The following is a 25,481-nucleotide window of genomic DNA, read 5'->3' as shown; positions in this document are numbered from 1 at the left end:
GATCTCGTTATGTATACGCTATACGGTAATTGAATGTGGTTTACAACTGATAAGATTACAATCATATCTTTAATGGATGTCTAATTGTCTATCACTAGGAATGTCTAAAATAGATGCATATACATTCGATAATCTGTAGGGGGCGCTATAACAAAGATGCCAACGACGGAACATCATCACACACCATACGTTTGACATTGGAGAATTATAGCGTTAATAGCATTTGGCATGACAGAGGAGAGGAGAGGAGGGAGCCCCCCCCCCCCCCTCCTGCTATCGTGCTTGAAGTCTATGGCTTGAATGCAGTCACATCCTATTTAGTATTCTATGCGCGCTGCTATCTATAGACCCCTGAGGGTTCACCTGCCCAAGTCTAGACGCACACTAATAGCCCACTTTCAACACAACCCGGTTCTGACTGCCTTCAACGCACTGTCCACGCGGGTAATACCGGGCAGGCGGGCAGAAAACACCGACAACACCCGGGTGAGTGAAGTGTAAGGAGGGGTGGGTGGCTGGGTGGGTTGACAGACGGGTCGGCCGGGGACGCTGTCTGTCTATCTATCTGTCTCTCTGTCTCCACGATCGGTGGCTCTGTGATCAGTCTGCAGCCCTTTGGGGAAAACCGCTTTGCGCTCCCTCGATCACTCTGTGCTCCGTGTGTCTCGCCTCGTCGTCTCTCTCCTATGTGTGCTCTGTTGTGCGTGTGCGCGCGCGTGTGTGTGTGTGTGTAGTCAGTCACACACACACAGTCACACACACATCACAATGAATGGCTGCCTGTAGCGAGGCGGAGGGAGCGAGAGAGAGAGAAGAGAACGCGTCCGCTCTGCTGCTCCTCCATTGAAACGCACTCTCTCCTACGGAATATACAGCGAGGGGTGAGCTGAGTTGTTGCCCGGGTTCACTTCAGTCTAGCGGGGTCACGGAGGACAAGCGTTCCGGGGGAGAGGGCTTCGTCTACGTCGGCGCGGCTGGCCCCCGGTGTGAACGGGTCGGTGTTACGGATTGAATCGGGATCGGTTCGGGGTGCATTTTTGGAGTGAGTCGGTGGGGGGTGAGCTATTGTTTTTTTTGGGAAGGTGTGCTGTGGGGGATGGGCTCGTAGGGACAGCACCAACAAAACTTTAACCACTTCACTGACTCTTCACGCCGTCATCGCCGCGGGCTGGCTTTTTCTCTCGGTGAGTGACTGTTGAGTTTTTACGCTCTTTTCCTCCTGCATTCCTGAACTTAAAAAAAATGAAGGTGAACGTTATTTTTTTTGCATTGTTAAATAGTCTACTTGAAATGCCCTTTAACGTGGACGCATCAGTAAATGCGGATTGGTTAATTCCATTGAGTTTGATGGATGCATAGCGTACTGTACATATTAGATATATGATTGCGTGCTGTCGTTAAACGGGTTGAGATGTGCCTCTCTCTCCCCCTCGCCATGCTGGATCCATCCGTCTGGCTCGCCCACAGTTGCAGAGCATTTGTGTCCCGGGATGACCTGTTGATGTCGGTGTGAGCGAGGAAGGATTACAGCCCACTAACGCTAGAGCTAGATCCCCCTTCTCCCCAGTGAAAGAACACAATAATAACCTGTGAGGAAATATGAATGAGCAATTGTGCATTAGTATCCGTGGCATAGATGTTTTGGGACGGGGGGGGGGGGGTGTATTACATACATTTAAATCGCTGCGATGGAAGCGAGACATCAGGCGATGGGCGAAGCCAAATGTTTGGGTACAGTATGTGTCTGTTTGTCTGTCCCGTGTGGACGCGTTGGTAGCTGCTAGGGTACAGTGTGTGTCTATCCTTTGTCGATGGCTGTGTTTGGGTACAGTGTGTGTCTGTCCCCAGTGTCCCGCGTCGGTGGGTGGCTGTTTAGGGTCTAGTCAAGTGTGTGACTGTCTGTCCCGTGTCGGTGGCTGTTTAGGTATACAGACAGTGTTGTCTGTCCACAGTGGCAGTGTCCCGTGTCGGTGTCTGTAGGGTACAGTGTGTGTCTGTCTCGGTGTCTCCACAGTGTCCCGACACGGGGCACACACCGACACGGTGACCGTTTAGGGTACAGTGTGTGTCTGTCCCGTGGGTGGGTGTCGATGGCTGGCTGCTAGGCCGGGGGAGGAGGAGGTAACCCAAGCTACCCGACATCACATCGCACTGGCACAGAGGAAAGGGGGGGGGGGGGGGGGGGGGGGGGGGGGTAGTGGGAACTGCTGAATATTTTATCTGCTCGACTATTTTTGTGGCAGATTTCGTGTCCCTGCAAAGGCAGTGGATGGATGGAAATCCAGTGGCATACAGTAGCTATCATTACGTGTCACTGTTTGTCTTCCCCCCACCACCACCATACCCCCCGGCCCGTGCCAGTCCAGGACTCCAAATCCTAGCGGGCATTGAGGCTGGCACACAGCGGGGCACGAGCTCTCTCTGTCCGCTCTGACGAGACTAGTTCTCCCGCTGGCGGCGGTTGTCTTGTCTAGTACCTCTCTGGAGGCGGCTACCGGCGAGACGTCGGCTCGGCTCTGTTATAGACTTCCATGTGAGATTAATTAATGCATAATTAATCTATTCCGTTTGAAGTTTTGATTTTAATCGTGCTCAAGGGAGGCTAAATTATAGCTACATATTTATTGGGCAATGTGTCGCTACAGTATAGGTCGCGAAAATACTTGACGTACTGTATGTTTTATAAAGTTGTGGTTGCCTTTGGAGGTGTGCATTTTTGTATGCATACTATGGATACAATGTAGAGGCTAGTATTACACGAATGTCCCTTTTAGCCTTAGCTTTAGCCTGCTACTTGCTAACAGAGGCTGGCTACCTTTAACCTCTATAAACCAGGAAATTGAATATCAGACAGTGTCATTCATCTATCTATCTATCTATCTATCGATCTATCTGACACTGGTATACTATTGATAATGCTTATATACACCTGTCCTGTTTTTGTTAAAAATGAGTGTGTGTGGATTCAAATAAGATAACATTTCACAAACTTCTCTATACCAATAGGCTTCCAGGCAGACTACTAGAAGAACAAGATGTCACTGAAATGTTATCCATCCTGACACATAGGCTGGCATTGTTGTTTCATGTCAGAACATAATGGGGCACATGGGGACAAAGGGCTAAAGGTCAAGTGGGGGGAAATTAACTGCCTTTCTGTTGCCTGGAAGTTGTTTTGAACCCGATGACCTTATAGGAAATGGTACTCTGTGTTTATACTTGTGGTATTTAGTGACATCCCAGTAGGAAATTTGAGTAGACTTAGATCTAACTTTTTTAGGTATTCAGTATTCACACAGTCATCATGAGTGTCAACTTGAAACTCTTGCCTGCATGTTGCCAGTTTTCATTTGACTGTGTTGTTTATTTGAGGGTTTCTGTCCCCATGCACTGCTGCTAGTTAATGTATATGCATTCACAATTGGGAGAGTTAGCGTTACAGTCACAGTCTTGCATTGTTTACCGCTGAGCAAGCCACTGCAGCAATTGCTGGTTTTTCCAGATTAAGGGCACCACAAGGGTATAGCTGTTGAGAGAGCAGAGAACATTATTACTCATTCACTTTGAATGCCTCTCTCTCTCTCTGGGAGATTTGCACCAGCAACCTTTAAAGCTACCACTTCAACTGATATGCTAGTGCCACTCCCAGCTCACACCATTAATTCTAAACCTTTTTGGAGAGACTATGATATATTTAGGCGAGGCATGATTATCCATGGCAGGAAAAAATATTGTTGCTTATTTCTTCTTTTACATTTTCAGTTATGTAGTGCTAATATATGCAGATTAATGTTGGGCTAAACTCAACATGGTGAAACCTTATGAAATTGTGTCATCCTACCACTTGGCAGAATCAGAATTAAGTAATTACATTAATTGCAATTTCTTTACTGTAAAATTAATTGTCACGGCACACTGGCTGCAAATGAACAACTTGGATATACCAAAACATTTTATATTTGATTGAACCAGCAGAAAAAGGCAATGCATTGCAAACCTTGAACCTTGTTCATATGTTTTCCTAATCAAATCAAGTTCCTTTTATTGCCCCACAGTTGGAAATATACTCCATTGAAATGCTCTGACATTTTTACACATAGCATACAACATTGGATATAAACACAAGACACATGCAGTGTATTGAGTGCGGCAGTGTATTTTAGTATATTATACAAGCCAGTTGGGGACTTTAAAGTTAATGTTTCAAATCGATCTGATGTATAAAATATATATCAGGTCAATACAACTGTACGGAACTCGGAATGTTACAGGCTTTGCCACTGTTTTATTTTTTATATGAAATTAAATTCATTTATTGGTAATACATTGTGTTGGAAAGAAACTTGAGTATATAGGCTTTACTGCCGTCTACTGGAATTTGTCCAGCTCAGTGGCGTACATTTATCTGCATATTAACCATCAGTAAAATAAGTTGTCATAATGAAGCAACCTTCATTGATTTGAACAAAGATGGCTCAATGGGATTGTAGTATTCAAACCATGGTTTCTGTGTTGGAAGAATGCAATAATTTAGCAACTTTCCCAGTGTTTATGTGGAAGGACTGAACCTAGGCTCTTATCGGTTACAAAGTTGAGTTTAGGAGTATTCTCTCATTCATTCAGCCTCCAGAGTCTTCACTCAGCACACCAGTCTAATTACTGTCATATTGTTTCCTATCTGTGTCCCCCCTTGGACTCCAGCCAGTCTAGGAAATTACCACTAGTTACCAGCCAAATGCTGCTAAATCTTTGTATGCAGTTGGCTGCTGTATGCGTCTGTCATCAGCTTTTTTGGCAGATAACCAAACATTGCTTGGTACTGTTATTCTGTTATAAAAATTGTACTAGCCAGTAGCCTCTGTAGCTGTTTGGAGAACAAAGCTAGTTTCCCTTTGTGCGTGTTGGACCACATAGAATAGAATGCAGTTTATATATTTGCAACTGACTACAAACAAACATAAAAGACCACATGCTGATGTGATGTGTTGATTCCAGAGGAGAGGGAAAAAATGTAAAGCTTCTCTTTTATTTTCCCTTTGGCAAGTTTGACAGCTTCTCCCCTTTTGATCACTTTTTTTTTGGCGAATGGTGATGAAGACACAAAATAGGAGCGTTATATAAGCATTTAAAAACTAAATCAGATAGGAGAGAAAAAAGACAGCAAAGTAGGACAAAAGACACAAAAGTGCCTATTAACAGTGAATTAGACCTAATGAAAATGAGGTAGACACTTGAAAGGAGCCTTATATAACTAGCCCAAAAATCGTCCTTGATTTGGTCCATAGATCATTCATTTAAGCTGTTAGTTAACTACTTAATTAATTAATCACACATTTCACTTGCCCTCTCTTTTTGCCCTTGGCTCTCGCTCTCTCAAATTTCATTTATCTCCCTCGCCCTTTCCCGTTTCATACCAACCTCTAAAATCCCTCTTTCTGTTTGTCGCAGTACCTCACTCCTTTCATCCTTCTGTCCATTCCTCTTTGTCATCTCTATCCATCTCTCCCCTCTTCTCCCGCCAACTCCCGTCCCTCCTTTTGCCTTTCGCCTTTCATCTTCCTCAATTTCCCCCCCGCCAACCTTGAAACCTGCCTGTTCCGCCCTCATCCACCCAGCCCTCCTCCTTCACCTGCTACTACTGACTTACCGTAGTCTTCCATCTCTCCTCCTCCACCCAACTCCCTTATCGTTTCACCCATGCCTCTCAATGCATCCACACTTCCATCCATCCTTGCCTCTAATGCAGGGGTCTTCAACAGGAGTACTCAGATTTACTACAGGAGTGGGGCCAGATCTTTGTGTAATAGGATATTTTACACAAACCACTTGAACACTAGCTTCCGTATTCTGAGGGGAACAAAATCTGAAAATAGTAGAAAACAAGAGGAGACCAAGTGCACGTTTTGAACGCTACACACAATGATAGAGCTGTCAAACAACTAAACAAGTATACGAAGCCATCTATGAAATCTATTAAAGTTTAATGTGCAGCACAGTTTTATACAGCTATAGTTGGGATCCCTGTTTCATCTCTATCTCTCAACTAAGGGGTCCTCTGTGGCCTGAAAAACATTGAAGAAGACCCCTGCTCTAAATGTCTAGTCACCCTCCATTCTACCTTCCCTTTCTCCATCCGTCCGTCATCACATCTCTCCTCTCCCCAATATTGACTAACTCCATGCTCTCTTGTCTCCTCCCGGTGTGTGCAGATTGGTTGGTGCTGGGTGGAGCGTAATGGCTCAGACCCTGCAGATGGCGATCCCCAACTTTGGCAACAACGTCCTGGAATGTCTGAACGAGCAGCGGCTTCAAGGCCTCTACTGTGACGTGTCAGTGGTCGTCAAGGGCCACGCCTTCAAGGTCTCCATAATGTATACATACATATCGTTGGCTGACGTCGGGCAGACATTTACGCCCTACTTGAGCGTACTACAGTGTCACACAAAAGCATCAGAAGTAGCAGATCCGCAAGCTCGAAACATGACACGATGAGTTTTGAGCTTGTAGATCTGCTACTTTTGCTATATTTATTTTAATCGTGAAAAGTAATAGTTTGTGACATATTGGTTTCCAGTGCTGTTCTCTAATATTAATGCATAACACACAACAATGAACACAACACTTTGGTAGTTGATGGGTAGTAAGCGTTATAGTAATAGTAAACATTCCTATAGAGCAGGGGTTCTCAAACGTTTGGGCTGGTGACCCCCAAAAATACTTTGGCCATGTCTCACAAACCCAGCCCCCCTCTCCCTCCCACAAATTACCCACCCCACCCCACCCTACCCATACAAATTGACGGCTACAATACCCTTAATAATAAAGAAAATACATCAAATACATACTGAAACCAGATATAATCGTTAAGGATTATGGCTGCTTTAATTATTCAATTTTATGCATGTATTTATGCATACAATTCTTAACTCTTAATTTCCCACCATTGCAGTTGCAAAATAAGTGCAAACCAAAATATAACTCCAATACAACTGAACGGCTGGAAATTAGAAAGTAAAGTTTGATTGGGAGTTGGGACACACAGCAACATCATGCTCTGTATTTGCTTTTGATACAGGAGTGAATTAGCTCTTTTCGCATACATAGTCTATAGAATCAAAACTAAAGCAGTAAGTACATTCTGAAACTCATTATTCTGCTTCTTCTACCTATTTAACCGACTAAAAAATAGAAACTAATCTGGCGACCCCTCCCAAATAATTTGAGAGCGACCTACAGGTTGAGAACTCTTGCTATAGAGTGTTTATTCAGTAATAACAGGGGTCTCCCTGAAAAATACATATTCAGGTAGATCATAGATGACAAAATGTCAGCCAATCAGGAGAGAGTACCCATGTATCATCTTAATTTGTAGTGTTCAAGTCCCAATTTTGTCTGCTCATTTTATTTCTGTGTCATCACTTACAATTTCAGTTGTATCCTGATTGAGTTCTTTATTCCAATTGGATAAAATTGGTATCTGACCTGAACATTTTCTGTGTCCGATCAAACACTAGTACACTGAGTAATCAATTATAGGGATATGTAAATAGGGCTAAAATAATAATTTGGTATGTTTTGTCACTCTTTAACATAATAATTTGGTATGTTTTGTCACTGTATATTTGCACATACTGGAATTTGTCCTCTGCATTTAAAACACCTTGAATGCCGGGATGTAGTTGGAACCAGTAAATCAGCGCGCCCAGCAATTTGTAGCTTCAGAGTCCATTTCAAGGTTGCTCCGCGCCATCTTGGAAGTAGCTAGAAGTAGCCAAAATACCCTTTGGTGGATCGACAGCAACCAGAGCTATGATTACGTATAACGTGACTAGCGACGGGACCGCGATGGGCCGTCAAAAACACAATCTTTGGTTAGAATTGGAATCATTGATTTAGATTAGAAGAGTTATTCACGTTTTAAGATTTTCGATCTCATCCATTAAAATGGAGGGGGACCACTTTGGATGACGTCCCAACCGGAAATTACATCGAATGTTGCCCAACAGGCTCTCCCAGCCTGTGGAGCGGTGCGCTCGGTTATGGAATGATTAATGTTCCGTCTTTTGATTAATCTCCGTTCTGGGCATCCGACGTAATTAATTAATAAGGCGGAGACCTCCGTCCCGGGCCCTCAAACTGTTAACCCACGCATCCTAGGTAGCACTCTGGGAGCAGTAAGACATCTTAACGAGTGCTCCTATCTTTAAATAGAAAAACATCAATACACAACTTTGTTAACTATGCAATAAAATGAGATGTATTTGGTCATCATTCAATTTTAGTCCAATGAACACTTCTTTATGAAAGTATTCATGAAACGAGTAAGCACTGTTCCTCCTCTGCTCAATTAAGCCTGTAATTCGGTCCCGTGATGATTACCCAGTGAAACCGAAGGCCATGTAAGACTAGATGTGCAGTCCAAAGATGACGTTGTTTAATCTTTGGCCATTCAATCAAGCCCTCTAACTCTCCCCCCAGGCCCACCGTGCAGTACTAGCGGCCAGCAGCTCATATTTCCGGGACTTGTTCAATGCTGGAGGGAAGAGTTCTGTGGTGGAGCTGCCGCCGGCGGTGCAGCCACAAAGTTTCCAGCAGATCCTGGCCTTCTGCTACACGGGGCGCCTCAGCATGAACGTGGGCGACCAGTTCCTGCTCATGTACACCGCAGGCTTCCTCCAGATCCAGCAGATCATGGAGAAAGGCACAGAGTTCTTCCTCAAGGCAAGTGCACGTGTGGTGGTCGATTGGGCTCTATGTACACAAGCCATTTTGGAAAGAACTTGGGCCCCTTCCCTACTTCCTTCACAGGTGTTACCGCTGATACTAATGAAGGCTCTGTTTTCCGTTCTGGTCAAACAGAGTCACGGTGCTGCTACTGTGCGTGTTGGCTCGCTGGAAAGATACGGCAGTGGGTCTCAAAGTGAGTGGGTTCCAAATGGCCAAATGGGTGTGTAACTCTGGAGAGTGTACAAAGGGAACCATATGGACCCAGAAGGGTATTTGTAGTTTGTAGTTGTACACTCCCAGAGTTATAGGGGTCCTTGAAATTTAAAAGTTTGACAACCACTGCACACTAAATGGTAACACCTGTGAAGGAAGTAGGGAAGCGGCCCGGAAGTAGGAAAAGTTATTCTGTGTGCATAGAGCCCATAGGATGCTCAAGCTTGATTCGGATCAAGGTATAGGAAGACATCAGTCACTCCCACCAGCCAAAAATATCTAAATGTCTTTGGTTGGCGAGTTAGTATAGTCACTTTGGCCAGTTTAGGAAAGTTTCTTTGAATGCTCAAAGTCAATATGGCTTGGTTAAAATGCTGTTATTGATACCCATTGATGAAGTGGGTTGATACTGGTAAAATGATGCATGGGTGGAAGGATGGATGGAGACAAAAGTCATACACTAACCTATTTGAGGATTTAGTACAGGAGATGGAGACTAGGATATTTTTAAAGCTGCATAATCAATCATCAAAGTATGATGACGTTCCATACTATTTGAAGCGCTCTAAGACAGTGGTTCCCAACATTTTTACCGTGAGACCCAAAACAATGTATGCAATGTCTTCAATTCTTGTTTTGTTTTTAAATTTATCCAAATGTCGTTTTCCCCCCTGAAAACGAGGGAAAGATCTTTTGAAATTATATATATATATATATATATACATATCTTATTTTTTGTATGTAGGAAAAGCAAAGGGGGTCTGTACTCGTAACCCATAAAAATTGTTCTGCGACCCAAAAATGGGTCACGACCCACTATTTGGGAAACAATGTTCTAGGATATTATACACACACATACATTCTTTGTATGCGTGCCCCCCTCACAGCTCACAACATGATTTATCTGTATCTCCAGGTTTCGTCTCCGAGCTGTGATTCCCAGGGCCTCCACACCGAGGAGACCCCTCCCTCCGAGCCCCAAAGCCCTGTCACTCAAACAGTGGGAGGAGGAGGGGCCGGGGTGGGGGGCTCGGGTAGACCGGCCTCCTGCCAGACGCCCCTCCCCCTGGTGTCCAAGGTGAAGACGGAAGCGACGGCGACCACTCCACAGACCCCACAGACTCCCCCACAGCCACAGCAGGTATAATAGTCTCTCGTTGTGATGCATTTTGAGCTTATGGATCTACCATTTCTGCTATTTTTGAAAATGTGTGAAATATTTCCAACGGATTAGTTCATGCAGATGCATGGAAACGATTCCGACGACTATGCAAAATAATTGCCATTATCTCAAGTAATTGCGATTATGTAATGATTGCGTCAAGCCTAATGCTCCGGTTCAGACCGAAAAGCAGCACGCCAAAAGACTAGCTTCGAGTTTCAATGGGATGTCTATGTAAACGAGCAGCTCTCAAATACAAACTAGGCTAAAATGTTAGGGAGGGACTAGTGGATAAGAGAACCAGTAGAAATAACTAGTCATTTTATGTTTGGTTGCGCTCAGGTGTTGCACTCTGAGTATAGCGGATCTACAAGCTCACAAGGAGCCGCGCTGCCTGTGACGTTGTGAGCTTGTTAGATCGGCTATTTTCAGCATGCAACCAAGTTCAGAAATGAAGATGCCATCAAGGAACCGACAAAAAAAATGTAGACAAAATCAACTGTAGATGTAGTCGACTAAAAACATTTCAGATGACTAAAATATTACCAAAACTAAATGGAATTCTAATCAAAAGACTATGACTAAAACTAAATTTCTGTCAAACTCAACACTGCACCCAGCAATGCAAAATGCATAATATGCCTAATGGCTAGATTTGTAAGGGATGTTTACGTTACATCTACAGTTTACACATTCGTTTATTTGCCTACTGACTGCCTGGACGTATATTATACAGTGTTTCCAAAACACTACATCCATTTTGGTGGGAGGGGAGTGCTTTCGTCAATATTTCTGTAAGTGTAATTATTGCACTTTAAAGTTACATAATTTGTTATACCGGTAACCCTTTAAGCCATAACAAATACATTTTCAGGTGTGGCTACACAAAATGTAGATGAATTTTATTTTTACTTGGCTCAATTGTGATTGGTCAATAACAGCATTCTGTGGTCTATTGTTTCTAAACCGCACCTGGAGCAGAGTAATCCAAAGAAAGATATAGAAAATTACTATTTTCTTTAGTGGCAGGTAAATACATCCTTTTTTAAATCAATACTCTTTTTGTTCATTTCTTTACCAAGTAGCTTTGTAATAAGCTGGTCAATGAGGGTGGTATTAACTGATAAATAAACGTCCTTAAGGAGGTGATTATTTCTGTTTCACCGTGCAGAGGTTTACTTTTCAATAAAGACCACATTGCTGTTCTTTATACCTTTCTTAGTGACCTATACTATTAATCATACATTTGTGCTGTTGTAATGTTATATGAACAGTGTAGCAGTAGAAGTCCGTTGAAATGTGCATTTGTTTTATTGATTGAATACTGCACATCGGAAGCAATTAGGGGTTCAGTGTCTTGCTCAAGGACACTTCGACACTAAGGCCTGATTTACACTGGCAGCCAAATCTAGCCTGAATCAGATCTGTGTCACTTCAAGATAGAAATCCGATTTGCTTAAATAAGTCTAAATGCAGACAGGTCACATGGAATCCGATTTTTTTCAAATGTGACTTGAGTCACTCACATTCAGAGGTGGTTTCAAATCTGATTTAAATCCGATCTGAGGAAATCCGTCTCAGTCTGCGACCAGACGAGAGCAAAAGAAAGAAAACAAGCGAGAGGACATAAAAGAGAGAAAACAATAGTGCAACACACGTTTGTTTTATAGGAATAATGTCACTTCATTATGTCAGAACTAGAGCGGACGCCAGACAGACTGTATCTGTACCAAAGTCCTGACGTCACTCGCTCATCCCCTGGGCTGGGTCGCAGAAGTTTCATTTTAAAATTGTCTCATATGCGGTACAAAAATAAACAAACTGTCTCTGCGATATTGTCGGGGAGGTGTCTCTGTATCGTTACAACGGTCAGTCATATTTGATACAGTCTGTTTCTAGCGCAAATGTTAATAATTTGGCGGCTCTAACATTAGCGTTTTCTCACAGTCAATTGATTCTTTATATCCATAAGTCAAACCGCCGGGATCATTTGTTTATTTTTGGAACACAGTTCTTATTTGACGTGATATGAAAAAGTTATTGGACTTTACAAACAAAACTTCTCGAAATGTACAGAAACAAGGCCGTTTATGAGGACATTTCTCGCGGAATGGTAGAGAATGGCTACACATGGTTCTATTTGCAATGTCAGATTGAGGTTGGTTACCACGGTAACCAAAGCAGATATGTCGACGCAGGGCGGCTTTGAGAAAAAAATCAGATTTGAATCGGATTTGACTTCACGTGACTGCAGTCTAAATCGGGCTTAACTCTACCACTCTACCCCCTGAGCCACTGCCACCTCTCAATATCATCAATATACGTAAAACACTGCCCATGTGGTTAACCCCTAGAACAGGGTTATTTAATCCATTACATTAGTCGATTTATAAACACGGACCACTTTTACCGACAGACTGGATGCTGTTGTGAATGTGTGTGTAGCAGCTAACAATAGCCACACCACTTCAAAGTCGATCGACAACAACGGGAGGCAAGAATAAATCTAACGCGACTAGCGACTGGACTGCGGAGGGCCGTCAAACACAGGATCTTTTTTCATAATTAGACGGGACGATTTAGATTGCGAGTTATTCATGTTTTAAGATTTTTGTTTTCGTCGGCTAAACGGGAGGGAGTTTTTCGATGACATCTCACTCTTACGCAACATCAAGGATTGCCCAACAGGCGCTCCCAGGCTGTTGAGCCATGCGATCCGTTTTCATATCAATAAACTTCGTCTTTTGGACAATACTTCGTCCTGGGCGTCGGGCGTTACTAATAGAAAAGACGAAGATACTTTGTCCTGGGCGTTCTAGGTGTTAACCAGTCCCGCGTCTTCTTGACCTCCACAGCCGGAGGCCTCACCGTACTCTGTGGTGTGCACACCCATGGCCAAGCGGCTATGGGACGGAGGCAACCCCGGAGGGGGCGCGATGAGGAAGGCCGCTCGCTACTCCTCCGCTGCCGCTACTCAGCAGGATGCCTCGGGGCGGGGGCCGGCCGTCGGCAGCGTCTCCAACAGCAACCACAACCACAACAACAACAACAACCACAGCCACAACGGCGGGACGCCCGAGGGCACGAGCCCTGGCACGCTGAGCATGTACACCAGCGACTCGCCCATCAGCTACCACGACGACGAGGAGGAGGACGACCTGACGGACGACAGCGCCGAGGAGCAGTACCGACAGATCTGCAACATGTACACCATGTACAGCATGCTCAACGTAGGGGCAGCGGGTAAGCACCGTGTACTATAGAGCGTCACAGTACCGCCCCCTTTCATGATGACGATAGGCCCAGAAAATAATTCCCCATTAATTTTCCCCATAGACATAGTTGCAAAAGTATTTATTTAAAGACATTTAAGCCTCGGACAAAGCCAACTCTTGTGACAAATCATGACAATAAACACAATGTTTTGTGTTTACTTTGATCAAGTAATTAGAATGAAGAAAAAAGAAAAGTGTTGTACCCTGCCCTTTTTTTCTTCTTTCTAATTATTTGAACGGCCCAAAACGTTGTGTTTATTGTCATGATTTGTCACAACAAGAGTTGGCTTTGTCCGAGGCTTAAAAGGACTTTAAATAAATACGTTTTGAAACGTCTATGGGACAAATGAATGGGGAATTTGGTCTGTTGTCGTCATGAAAGGGGCGGGACTGCGACATAGAAAAAAGAAAAAAAAATTAAAACCAATAAAACAAATAAATGAAAATAATGATGAATATAGCAAAAATAGCCGATCTACAAGCTCAGTGTGACGCATTTGAGCTTGTAGATCGGCTATTTTTGCTACACTAATATGCAATGTGGCCCTCTGGAGTGAGTGTGGAAATGTAGTGGCCCTCTCCATCGTCAGAGTTGCCCACCCCTGATGTCAGCATGGTCAATGTACAGTATAGGGGCTGCGGGTAAGCACTGTGTCCCAAACAGTGGGTCGGACTCGGGACCCATTTGTGGGCCATAACGCATTGTTATGTCTCCCCTTAGTTTTTGTTTCCTACATTTGGTTTTGAATTATTATTTCAAAACATTCCCAAAAAAGCAAAACCTTTCATGAATTAATAACAAAATCCATTGTTTTTTCCCCCAGTAATGTCATGAAGAAATGAAAGAAAAATTCCATAAATTAGAACACATATTTAAGAAGTAGTGAAAATAGCCAATCTACAAGCCCACAACGTGAGTTATGAGCTTGTAGATCTGCAATTTTCACTAGTTCTCAGTCGCCACGACTTGATTTCAGTCATTTGGACATAGAACAGGGGCTCTTCAACCTTTTGGGCTGGGGACCTCAAAATACTTTTGGCCATGTCGCAACGTTTTCTAAAAAAACGTTTTAGTTATATGTTAGGCTTAGGGATATTGTATGTGACACGTTGTGAGCTTCTAGATGTGCTCTTTTATACTAGTTTGGTTCCCGGGCAAACGTTGAATTTCTTTTTTGGGTCTTGCTCTAAAACGTTTGGGAACCAGTGCTGTAGAAGCCACCATGTCTTCTATGTTAGCATGTTGCGCAGCAAAAGTGGCCTATCTACAGCAAATTATGTTGTCTTCCATAAAACCCAATGGTCTCGGATATTTAATGAAAGCAATGGTTAAAGCTAAAATCTTATTTATTCGCCTTGTTGGCAGTGTGTAGAACAGCAGGTCAAATATCATTATTGTACACATTCTGTCGACTGTTTAGGAAACGGCACTAGTGTGGGGGTCTCCGTTAACTGTTTACACAAGTCTCATATTGGGACTACAAAAAAAAAGTCTTGAGATTTTATTTAGCTTTTTTCCATGCTAAAAGTTTAGAGGAATGCGTTTGTGAACAGAGGTTCCCGGTTTGATCCCCCAACACCACTGAAGTGCCCTGGAGCAAGACTCTGAACCCTCAAACTGCTCAAGGGGAGCTGCTCAGTGGCCAACAGTATGACTGTGGTTGTACTGGGCAGTTCCCAGGTTTCAATGTTTTGTGTGTTTGTGTGAATGTGGAGCAGGGTGTTGCTCAAAAAGAGCACTCACGCTCAGCCAACCTCCTCTGAGTAAATAAAGGTAAAAAAGAAAGGCAACCCTGTATTTGGGCACTTCTGCAGATCCTTAAAAACTAATTAAAAGGTCATAAATTCATTTATTTTAAAAATAAGGCCTTAAGAGTAAGGCCCAAAGCCACAATCAGCTATGTTATTTTTGTGAATTTATTATTTCTACACTAAATAACGCCTCGCAGATCAGCTATTTTAACAACCCCCTCCCCCCCACAGAATAACAAGTGGTTTAATTGCATTCTGAGCGGAAATAAAAAGTCTTAAATATTACTTACCTAAACCTGCAGAAACCCTGCACATAGAATTGAACTTGAATCCACAAGCAATCCCGCAGCCCCTACATAGCATACCAAGGGGTATTGTATCCCCTCAGAACGCATCCCACTGTGTGTTAATGTCAATCCTCTCTCTCTCTCTCTCTCTCTCTCTCTCTCTCTCTCTCACCTTCCAGTGGCGGGGGAACGCGTGGAGTCCCTGCCGGACCTGGCGGCAGAGTCGGGTGGCGGGGGCCGGGGCAGGGGCGGCCGCGGCTCGCGGCAGGAGCTGGCGTCGCTGCCCGCCGAGCTCATTAGCCAGATAGGCAACCGCTGCCACCCCAAGCTGTACGAGGAGGGTGACCCGGCCGAGAAGCTGGAGCTGGTAACGGGCACCTGTGTTTTCATCAGCCGCGCGCAGCTCATGAACTGCCACGTCAGCGCCGGCACGCGCCACAAGGTGCTGCTCAGACGCCTGCTGGCCGCCTTCTTCGACAGGTGAGGCCGAGAGGATGGGGAGGGGAGGGTAATCATGGATTAAAGTTCTCAGTCACCATGGCTGATTTCAGTCATTTGGATTCCTCCTGCGCGTGTTGTAAGCTTGTGGATAGCCTATTTTCGGTTATTAGTTATTTCAGTCTTCCAGAAAACCCTAATGATCTCAGATATTTCATAACCGCAATCGTTAATGCCTCAATCTCCAATTTATTCAACTGATTAGCTGTATGGCTGCCAAAACGTCATTATTTCACATATTGTGTTAAGAGTGTAGGACACACAGCGTGTGTGGTGACTCATTCTACGCTGTTTCACAAATTACATATTAGGACTTCGCCTAGCAACATTTTTCAGTTGTGAGATTTCATTTTGCTTTAATCCATGGGTACTGGACAAATGGCAGATATTATTAGGTCCTATGTTGGTCCCCGAAAAAGTGTTGAAAAATATTCGGCTGCATAATTGGGGTGCAGTACGTAGTTCAGACTAGTCATTGGTCCGACAAACGACAACCTACCTCAAACCCTAACTTAACCATAACCACAAGCACGGGAGCAGTGCATGTCCCGCATGTCGGACTAATGCTCTGTCGGAATTATGTGCGGATCCCGCATAATTGCAGATACTGACAAGGTCTAGTCGTAGTGCTAAATTGTCGGGGGGGGGGGGGGATATCAGTTAATTTCCTATTGTGGTGTTGGTACCATTTTGCTCAGTGGTGGTTTATGAAAAGGTGGGTAAACTATAACCTGCAGTCTGATTCTCATTGGGCAACTGTCGTGGAATTCTAGGACAGTCTGAATGTTTCTGGCAAATGTCGGAGTCAAGTCAATTTTATTTATAAAGCACATTTAAAAACAGCCGACGACTGACCAAAGTACTGTACACCAAGAGAAACAAAAAATAAAATATGTGTGTTAGAAGCTTATTGTACGAGTACATCAGGCTCGGGGCACTGAGGGCAGTGGTCATGTAGTTGGTTCTCCCTTGAGTTGGAAGAGAGATCAGACCATATTTATACATATAGGGGAGCCTTATGTTATAGCCACAAGCTGTAATTATCTCAATTTATGTCACACATTATTGCCAGGTCAGAATTAAGTGTTGCCTCGTCTCGAGTGTACAATATTCATATTGTTGGGCCATACGTATAAGACCATGGATGAATAACACCCTCGAGTCTCAAGACTCGAGGTCCTTCCCTAACCCCACACAATGTCCCTCTTTAGGAGATGTGAGAGTGGACCAGTACATGCTAGTCAGCCGAACACACATGACTGGAAAGACATACAAATTAATTCCAGCCTTTGAGCCTAAGATAAACTATTTAACACAATTAATGGGGAAAAAAGATTAAATATGAAGATGCAAGGCTTCTGCTTGAGAGCAATAATTTCGGTTCCTTAACATTGTAGATGTTGTAATGGCAGCAGCAATAATAACATAGGTAATAATTTAATAAACGAGTAGGGTGAATGTATGAATAGCAGTAGTACATTAATCCTAGCACACCTAAGAGGGGGGGGGGGGGGGGGGGGGGGGGGGGGTGTGTGTGTGTGTGTGTGTGTGTGTGTGTTCTGTCAGACAAGCAACAGGCCCGTAGTATTACTATCAATCATTTATAAACCACCTTGCCTGGGGCAAGTAGCTTTTTAGGAACTAAACCCGCCAGGCATTAGGCCTTGCGGATGCAAAACGTTAGCATCAGAAGTCCATGACTGGAGTGCTTAGGGTCTCTGATAATCCTACAACGGCTGTAGACTGTCCTGTATATTTAAAAATGTGTTATGTCTCTCTCTCTCTCTCTCAGGAGCACTCTGGCCAACAGCTGCGGAACAGGGATCCGCTCTTCCACCAACGACCCCAGTCGCAAACCCTTGGACAACAGAGTACTGCATTCAGTGAAGTGTGAGTCCCGCTGTGGCCGTTCTTAGCCCAAGGAGTGTAAAACTAATGCTTGGAATGGATTCAGAATCATGAAAAACCCCTAGTTTGACACATTGCATGCTACTTAAAGCATAAAGACATTTAGAACATTTTGCTTTATATTGGTTGTTAATGGTACCCAAACTTTCAGCAGCTGTACAACAATCCCCTAGGGTGGCTGAATAGAAACCAATGTTGGATATGTTGGTAGACACCTTTTTGGTGAAGAAATATCTTGGTAAGAAATGTATTCCCAGATTTGACATTATTCTGACAATTTTCTCTGACTAAAAGCCATAGTCTACAAATTCGTCTCATTTACATCCAAGTAGTGCAAATGACGCTTAACCCATTAAGACCTGAGGCCGATTTTTGAGAACCATTGTTCTAAACCCAGTGGTGTAAAGTAACTCCAGTAGAAGTAATCTACTTCACTACATCTCGGATACAAATATTGTACTTTTACTCTACTACTTAAAACTTTAGCTACTAGTTACTTTGTAGATTTTGATTATTATTACTAAACATGCATTACCCACTTAAGCCCTGTATTCATTTCAGCCATGTGAGATTGTTGTTTGAAAACTTGTGAATCGGGACTTTCTGCATAATGAGTACCTTCTACTTTTGGTACTTTAAGTATATTCTTTAGCGATACCTTGGTACTTTTACTGAAGTAAATGTTGAATTTCAGACATGTATTACAGTATTGATACTTTTACTTCCGTACAAATTTTTTGTACATGTTCCACCACTGTTCTAAACCCTGAGTTGTTTTTTTTCCCGGTTTGTGCTCTTCAAGCTTCGAACAAAGTGCTCAACATCTCTTTCTCTCTCTCTCTCTCTCTCTCTCTCTCTCTCTCTCTCGTCGCTCTCTAGTCTACTGCCAGAACTTTGCTCCCAGCTTCAAAGAGAGCGAGATGAACGCCATCGCGGCGGACATGTGCACGAACGCGCGGCGCGTCGTCCGCAAGAGCTGGATCCCCAAGCTGAAGCTGCTGATGGCCGAGGGAGACGCCTACTCCGCCTTCCTCGCCGACAGCGTGAAGATGGAGGCCGACGCCCTGGGGGCGGAGCATGCCTTCGACCCCGCCACCCTGGAGGCCGCGGCGGCCGCCAACAGCGAGGTTGCGGGAGGTGCCACGCCACAGGACGGCCTCCAAGTGGCGGGAGGAGACGGCAGCACTTTGTTTTGAGTGAGTGGATGATGGACAGGTGGATGGAAGGAAGGAAGGAAGGACAGAGGTGGGGGAGGGAGGGAGGGAGGGATGGTGGGTGAGGGAACATAGAGAGAACGTTGAGTGGCCTCATGTCCACATCGTTGGGTCGTCACTCCTCCCCGTAACAATCATGTGTGTGGGGAACGTTTCCCCCCGCTTTGTTTCACTTAAACTTTTATTTTTCTCCTTTTGCTTTCATTTGCCTATTTTTATTCCTTTGTTCGTCCATCTGTTTCTCTCTCTATCTGAAAGAAACGGAGAGAGACGGATGGATAGAGAGGACGAGAGAAAAGAGGGGGTTGACGGTCATGATGATGATGTTGTCTGCCCTGCTCTCCTCTCACCTTTTTTTTTTAGACTCCTTGTGTCAAAGTTTATTTGTGTTTACATCGCTTGAGGCCCTTTTTTCTATTTGGAGTCACACACATTCCCTTGGGGATGGGATGGGGGTGGGGGTAGGTTCGGGGGGGTTTTAACATTTTGGGGAAAGCGGGTTTTTGGCCCCCCAAAAAAGTCCGATAACACTGTCGTTTTGATATTGAATGTATGCGTGCTGAAGCGTCTGGACCGCAGCGTGAGAGTCAACAGACGTCAGATTGTATGGAGTGGGTTCTACCAAGACGCTGGAAGTCATTCAGTCAGCCCCGTCGAAGGCTGTCGTCGTGAGGGAGCAGAGGGGGGTCGAGGAAGGGTTGGAATTATGTAATATTGATGTATAATAAATGATGTATATTTGCACGGTTTCTAAATCGCCACTCCCCATTTTTTGTACCCCCATCAGGGTGGCAACCAACTAGGTGACCCACCACTGTTTTTGGATGGTAAAACTGGCCATCGGAGTGGATGTATCAGCCACTGTGATTTAGATGTTGAAAATAGATTGTTCCCTGCCCTGCTGAGCGCCTTTTTTCATTTATATGCCCCCCCCCCCACCCGTCCCCAAACACATTTGAGTCTTTCAAAAAGGACAGTTTGTGTTCTTTGTTTGCTTCCCCCCCCCATGAGTTTGTTTTGTTGTGTTTGATTTGCCAAGGCTTCCGCGTGAGAGGGACTGTTACCAATGATTGTCAAAGGTAGCAAGGGATGTGTGGTGTTTGCTGATAAATGCACTGTTATTATTACATGCGGTATGAGTACAATCGAATCACGCTTCGTTTCAGAAAGAGAAGAGCGGCGAAATAGGTTGTTGGAAATGAGGAAAAAAAAGACCGTGCTGAAATCCAATTGATATCCATCACCCTTTTTTATAACCTGAAGGAGTTACAAAATTCCAAATCTGTTTCTGCCTGTTAGTTTGGCATAAAAAAAAACATTAATGTTTTTTGCTGCGCACATGTGTGCATTTCTATCCCTGAGAATATATATTCTTTGCCATATCCAGGAGAAGCAGAAGCACCGTCAAAAGGATCTGTATGTTGGATGTGTGCTTGCCTGGCATGGATAAAGGTGCTTAATTCACCTGTTGGTGCAAGGCATGGATCACAGCAGTGCATGTGTGTGTATCTGTGTGTGGATGGACGGTCTAATGGCTTGCGTGTACAAGTCATCACGTGTGCTGCGGCAGAAAACGAGAATGGGGAGAGCTAGGCCAGACGGTGTATTATTGTCACACACACACGCTTGGCCAGATTATTCATCCGTCAACGTATACACACACACACACAAGCAAGCAGACTAAATGTGCAGAAAATGGGGCCACACTACAGTAACCAGGCCGTGACAAACCTTAGTGAAGTGCTCGGTCTATATCGAAGGCATGCCTTTCAGAAAGGGGACCAGAACATATTAGAAATGGATATTGTATCAGTCGTGCAGTTAGTGGAGTGATTTTGTCTCACCTAAATGGCTGGTGTGAACACCCGTGACACCACCGCCTTCCCACAATGCAGCTGAAAACACTGTGAACTAACGAGTCGTTGCGGAGGGGCCTTCGATGTCTGTTTGGTGGATCTTAAGTGCTTATGTGTAGGTGGATGCTACGGGAAGCCATGCACAAGGGATACATCTAGAGAGGGACATTGTGTGGTTCTGTCCCCCCCCCCCCCCCCCTAATTAATGCGAATAAACAAAGACCCGCCGTCTTAATACGGCCGTGATGGGCATACGTTGTTTTGAAAAATGGCCAAAGTCCAGCTGAGAAACTTGAACTATGACGACAAGTCTGGAAATGTGTAATAGAATAGTTTTGTTTACGTCGTCCAGCATGTGTGAGGGCTGTGACGAGAGGTTTAAGCATGATTCATGCTTAGTCCTATGATGGCGTCGCATGCTAGACATAACCAGATCTACAAGCTCACAACACGCTGCATCCACGACACGCTGTGAGCTGATAGATCGGCTCACAGCGATCATTTGTGGCCAGATTAATAGCCTTGCAATGCCGAAAAAAGCACACACATTATGGTCTTAAAAATGAATACATTATTTACCGAAATATCTAAATATTTTAAATGATGAGTAGAAATCTACCCTTTATTACACAGACACAAGAATGATACAAAATATATACAAGCATATAATTAAAAAAAATGTCAATCCAATAAAGACAAACTTTAATAAAATGGATGAACTCCAAGAAAACCAGCCATTTCCTGACTCCATATCTATAGCTTAACTCCTGATCCATGAAGGTCTGATGAACCAAAAGAGGCCAGAGTAGCAACTCACCCCTGCCCCAATAAAATGGCCTCAGCTGTGTGTGTGTGTGTGTGTGTGTGTGTGTGTGTGTGTGTGTGTGTGTGTGTGTGTGTGTGTGTGTGTGTGTGTGTGTGTGTGTGTGTGTGTGTGTGTGTGTGTGTGTGTGTGTGTGTGTGTGTGTGTGTGTGTGTGTGTGTCAGTCACTGTAGGTTTATTGATGCTTGGATTGCCAGATGCCTGTGTGTTTAGGACAGAATGTCACACACATGTGTTTGCACACACACACAGGTGATGGGGGGGGGGGAGGCAGTCACAGTCATAAACCCCTCTCTGGATCTCTTAAGCTAAACACATGAACAAGCATAGCACAGATGTGGAATTATTGTTTGTAACTCTCCCCGGCAATTAACCAAAAGAGAAAGCCATCAAGATGTTTTCTAGACGATTATCTGAGTTTTTTTATTATTTTTATTTAGCTTGTTCTTTACTTTTTTTTTTTTTTTTAACACCAGTGTTATTAAAATTGCTGCCTTATTGGGGCCATGGTTTCAAGAGAAGGCAAAATTGTTTACGTACTAAATGCTTTTTTTTCTTATTCTTTTTCTTTACACATGTATTTATATATCAAGGCTTTTTTGGGGGGACTTTTATTAATTATATCAAAAGGGTGAAAGAGTGCTGATCCAGAAAGCACCTACAGTATAGATTAGGCACTAGACTAGAGAATGTGTCAGAGCGGGCTGGGCATCCTTTGTTTCTCTCCTTAGTTGACCCCCCCCCCCCCCTCTCACACACACACACCCTGCGTCGGCTTAGCTCAGAGGTTCTCACACTTTTTAATTTCACGAACCTCCAGTTTGGTATTCATTTAGGCCACTGTCCAACCATAACCCTCTGGAATCCCCTCAAAGACCCCTGGGTTTGTCCCCTGGACCCCACTTTGAGAACCCGGCTGGCTTTAGCTGCCTATGTGGTACGACGACGGTTCGTTACTGAGGACAGAGAGAGAGAGAGAGAGAGGAAGAGAAGGATTCAGTAGAGCGATGGAAAGAGAGAGTGGAAGAAGGAGAGGTGAAGCAAGGAGGAGAAATTTGCACATATTGTTGGAATGTTTGTTTTTTTACGCGTTGTTTAAAAACTGCCGCCTTAAAAGAGAAAAGAGCTTAGAGTCTGTGCCTGAACGAGAGAGAGAGAGAGGGGGACAGTTACAGTCTCCTCGGGGAGGAGGGGAGAACAAGCGAGAGAGAGCTAGGGAGGGAGGAGGGGTAGGGGTGTGGACGGGATGCTTGGATGATTCGGTGTGAATGCATGCATGCGTGCTGGTGTGTCTCTGCTTCATTGCTGTGTGTGTGCGTGTGTGTGTGTGCAGGCATATATAAACGTGCACATGTGTGCGTGTGGTATGTATAATGCCCCCCCACCCTCCGATGTTCCCTCCATTGCCATTTATGGAGTCATGCGTGTTAGTGTTTGCTTCCTCACATGAGGAGCTTTTGATGGGAGCACAAGAGGGAGAGAGACTGTGTGTGTGTGTGTGTGTGTGTGTGTGTGTGTGTGTGTGTGTGTGTGTGTGTGTGTGTGTGTGTGTGTGTGTGTGTGTGTGTGTGTGTGTGTGTGTGTGTGTGTGTGTGTGTGTGTGTGTGTGTGTGTGTGTGTGTGTGTGTGTGTGTGTGTGTGTGTGTGTGTGTGTGTGTGTCGCATGTCTATGCCAGGCTGACTCTGCGTCTGGATGTATGTGCTGTATACGTGTGTGTGTCTGGCTTCAACGAGCCAACTGCGCATGCCTGTCGCTGTGTGTGGGTGTTTCAGTGTTCATCTCTGCACAGCTAGGCTGTGTGTGCGTGTTTACGTGTGAGTGTATATGCAACATGCATGTGTGTGTGTATTTCAATCAGTGTGCGTATGAGTGGGTGGTATGTGGGTGGATGTTTGTTTGTTTTGTCTGCCTCTGAGAGAGAGAGAGAGAGAGAGAGAGAGAGACATACCACACACACGCTTGTGCGCGCACACACACTCATCTGCAGAGTCACATATCCATTGTATGCAGCCCTGTACATCTGTGGCATATCAAAACTGCATGCATATGCGCTTTCAATCGACAGCCATATTGCGGAGTTAAACCACGGCGGGGCTAGAGAGTGCTACCATTTTAGTAGCATACACAAACATGGCACACATGCACGTACTGTACATGTACTGTACATATATACCGCAGAATCGAGTGATAAAACGAGCATAAAAAAAAAAAAAGAAACAATAGGTTTGTGCTTCAATCATTTCTTCTTCCTTGCATGTCGTCCACAATGTTTAAGACAAGCACACGCGTGTATGGTGGCAATCATCACGCCACCAAAGACCCCTTGAATGGGACACAGGAAGAATGAAAATCTCTTCCCCTGCATGTCTCTCTTGTTTCACTCTGTCTAACCCCCCCCCCTCCCCCCAAACACGCTCTATCTCACGCTGTCTTTCATTTCCCAGCTTTTTCATTCTCCTCACTTTAACCACTAAAGCCCTATTTTATAAATTGGATAATCGGGGGGGAAAGCCGGTCTACAAGCTCGACGCCACGTGTCGCGATGATGACCGGCTATTTTAGAAACACTTTGGAATACTTCCACCTATAATGAGGTGCCCAGAATAAGGACACCAGGGTGAAAGGAAATAAAATGAAATAAAACTATTTCTCTTTCTCCCTTCTGTCTGTCTGGGTGGGTGGGGGTCTCTCTACCACACACACACACAGACACGCAGCTTGCTGGCTGAGAGGTAGACAGTGTCCAGACAGTCATCATCACGCAGTCACGCCTTCACTAAACAAACCCATCAAAATGCCATTCGATCTCATTGTTAGGCAGCCTTGCTGTTTTGGGGCAGGTATTGACTCCTCCGTTTTCCTTTAGGTCCCAAATCTCTGTGGAGCGTCTGCCCCATTCCCCGACCTTGTGAAAGTGAAGTCCTGTTTGTGTGTGTATGGGTGAGAGTGTTATTGTGCGCCTACATTTTGGTGTGTGTTTATGACAGTGTGGTTACTGTGTTAAACAACAGATGGTGTGTGTGTGTGTGTGTGTGTGTGTGTGTGTGTGTGTGTGTGTGTGCGTGTGCGCGTGTGTGCGTGTGCGCAAGTATTAGTGTGTCAGTATGCATGCATGCATATCACAACGCACATCTGTGATTGTGCCTCATGAGAATGCATATATGTGTGTGTGAGAGAGAGAGAAAGCGATGGATTGCGTGCAGTCCACACCCCAGGGAGACGATGCTCTGCCAGTGTGTTCCGCACCTTTTTAAATAATCAGATACAGACGATCATAGATGAGGATAATAATGCTGATGATGATTATGATAACGTTCCAATCTATCTATTCTATACCACCCCCAACCCGGCCTGCTGCCGCTGATTAATCAGAAATCGTAACTGTCCGCCAATCACAACTTGAATATGGATGGAGGCTGTTGTCTTGAACCAACTTAAAAAAATCTAATTATATTCTCTTTTTATTTATATATATATATAATATATATATATGAAAACTGGTAATTATATGCTAGGACTTTGGTGGGTGGGGTGGTGGGGGTTAACGATGGAGGGAAGGAGAGGAGACGAGAGGGGGAGGGGCTGTTCTCCTCTCCTCTTTCCAAAGAGGAGAGACCTGCTTGTTAAGAATCTCCCAGGACAGATGAGGCATTGCGGCACTGTTGTCACATGAGCGAAGCCGCAATCCAGACAAAGAGGCAGAGAGGAGGCAGCGTGGGGGGAAGAACATAAATGACAGGACAGGCGGGGACCTCTCCCTGGACC

General features: G+C 44.5%; 1 protein-coding gene across 4 annotated transcripts; it reads left to right on the top strand.

The window, feature by feature from the left end:
* The first annotated feature begins 463 nt into the window (after positions 1-463).
* Positions 464-19,054, top strand: nacc1b (nucleus accumbens associated 1, BEN and BTB (POZ) domain containing b). 4 transcript variants are annotated; one of them, XM_079499269.1, is made up of 8 exons: positions 464-486; positions 6,210-6,360; positions 8,479-8,721; positions 9,857-10,081; positions 12,958-13,345; positions 15,596-15,896; positions 17,707-17,804; positions 18,702-19,054. In XM_079499269.1, the coding sequence occupies exons 2-8, from the start codon at positions 6,235-6,237 to the stop codon at positions 19,016-19,018; spliced, it is 1,698 nt and encodes a 565-aa protein (XP_079355395.1). In that variant the 5' UTR covers positions 464-486; positions 6,210-6,234; the 3' UTR covers positions 19,019-19,054. The 4 variants fall into 4 exon arrangements, with proteins under 4 accessions (XP_079355395.1, XP_079355393.1, XP_079355394.1 ...); XM_079499267.1 differs by lacking the exon at positions 464-486 and adding an exon at positions 716-1,184; XM_079499268.1 differs by lacking the exon at positions 464-486 and adding an exon at positions 729-881.
* The last annotated feature ends 6,427 nt before the right edge of the window (positions 19,055-25,481 follow it).

This window comes from Electrona antarctica (assembly GCF_951216825.1).
Source record: "Electrona antarctica genome assembly, chromosome: 4".
Taxonomy (NCBI): Eukaryota; Metazoa; Chordata; class Actinopteri; order Myctophiformes; family Myctophidae; genus Electrona; species Electrona antarctica.
This window is presented reverse-complemented; position numbering and strand designations above follow the sequence as displayed.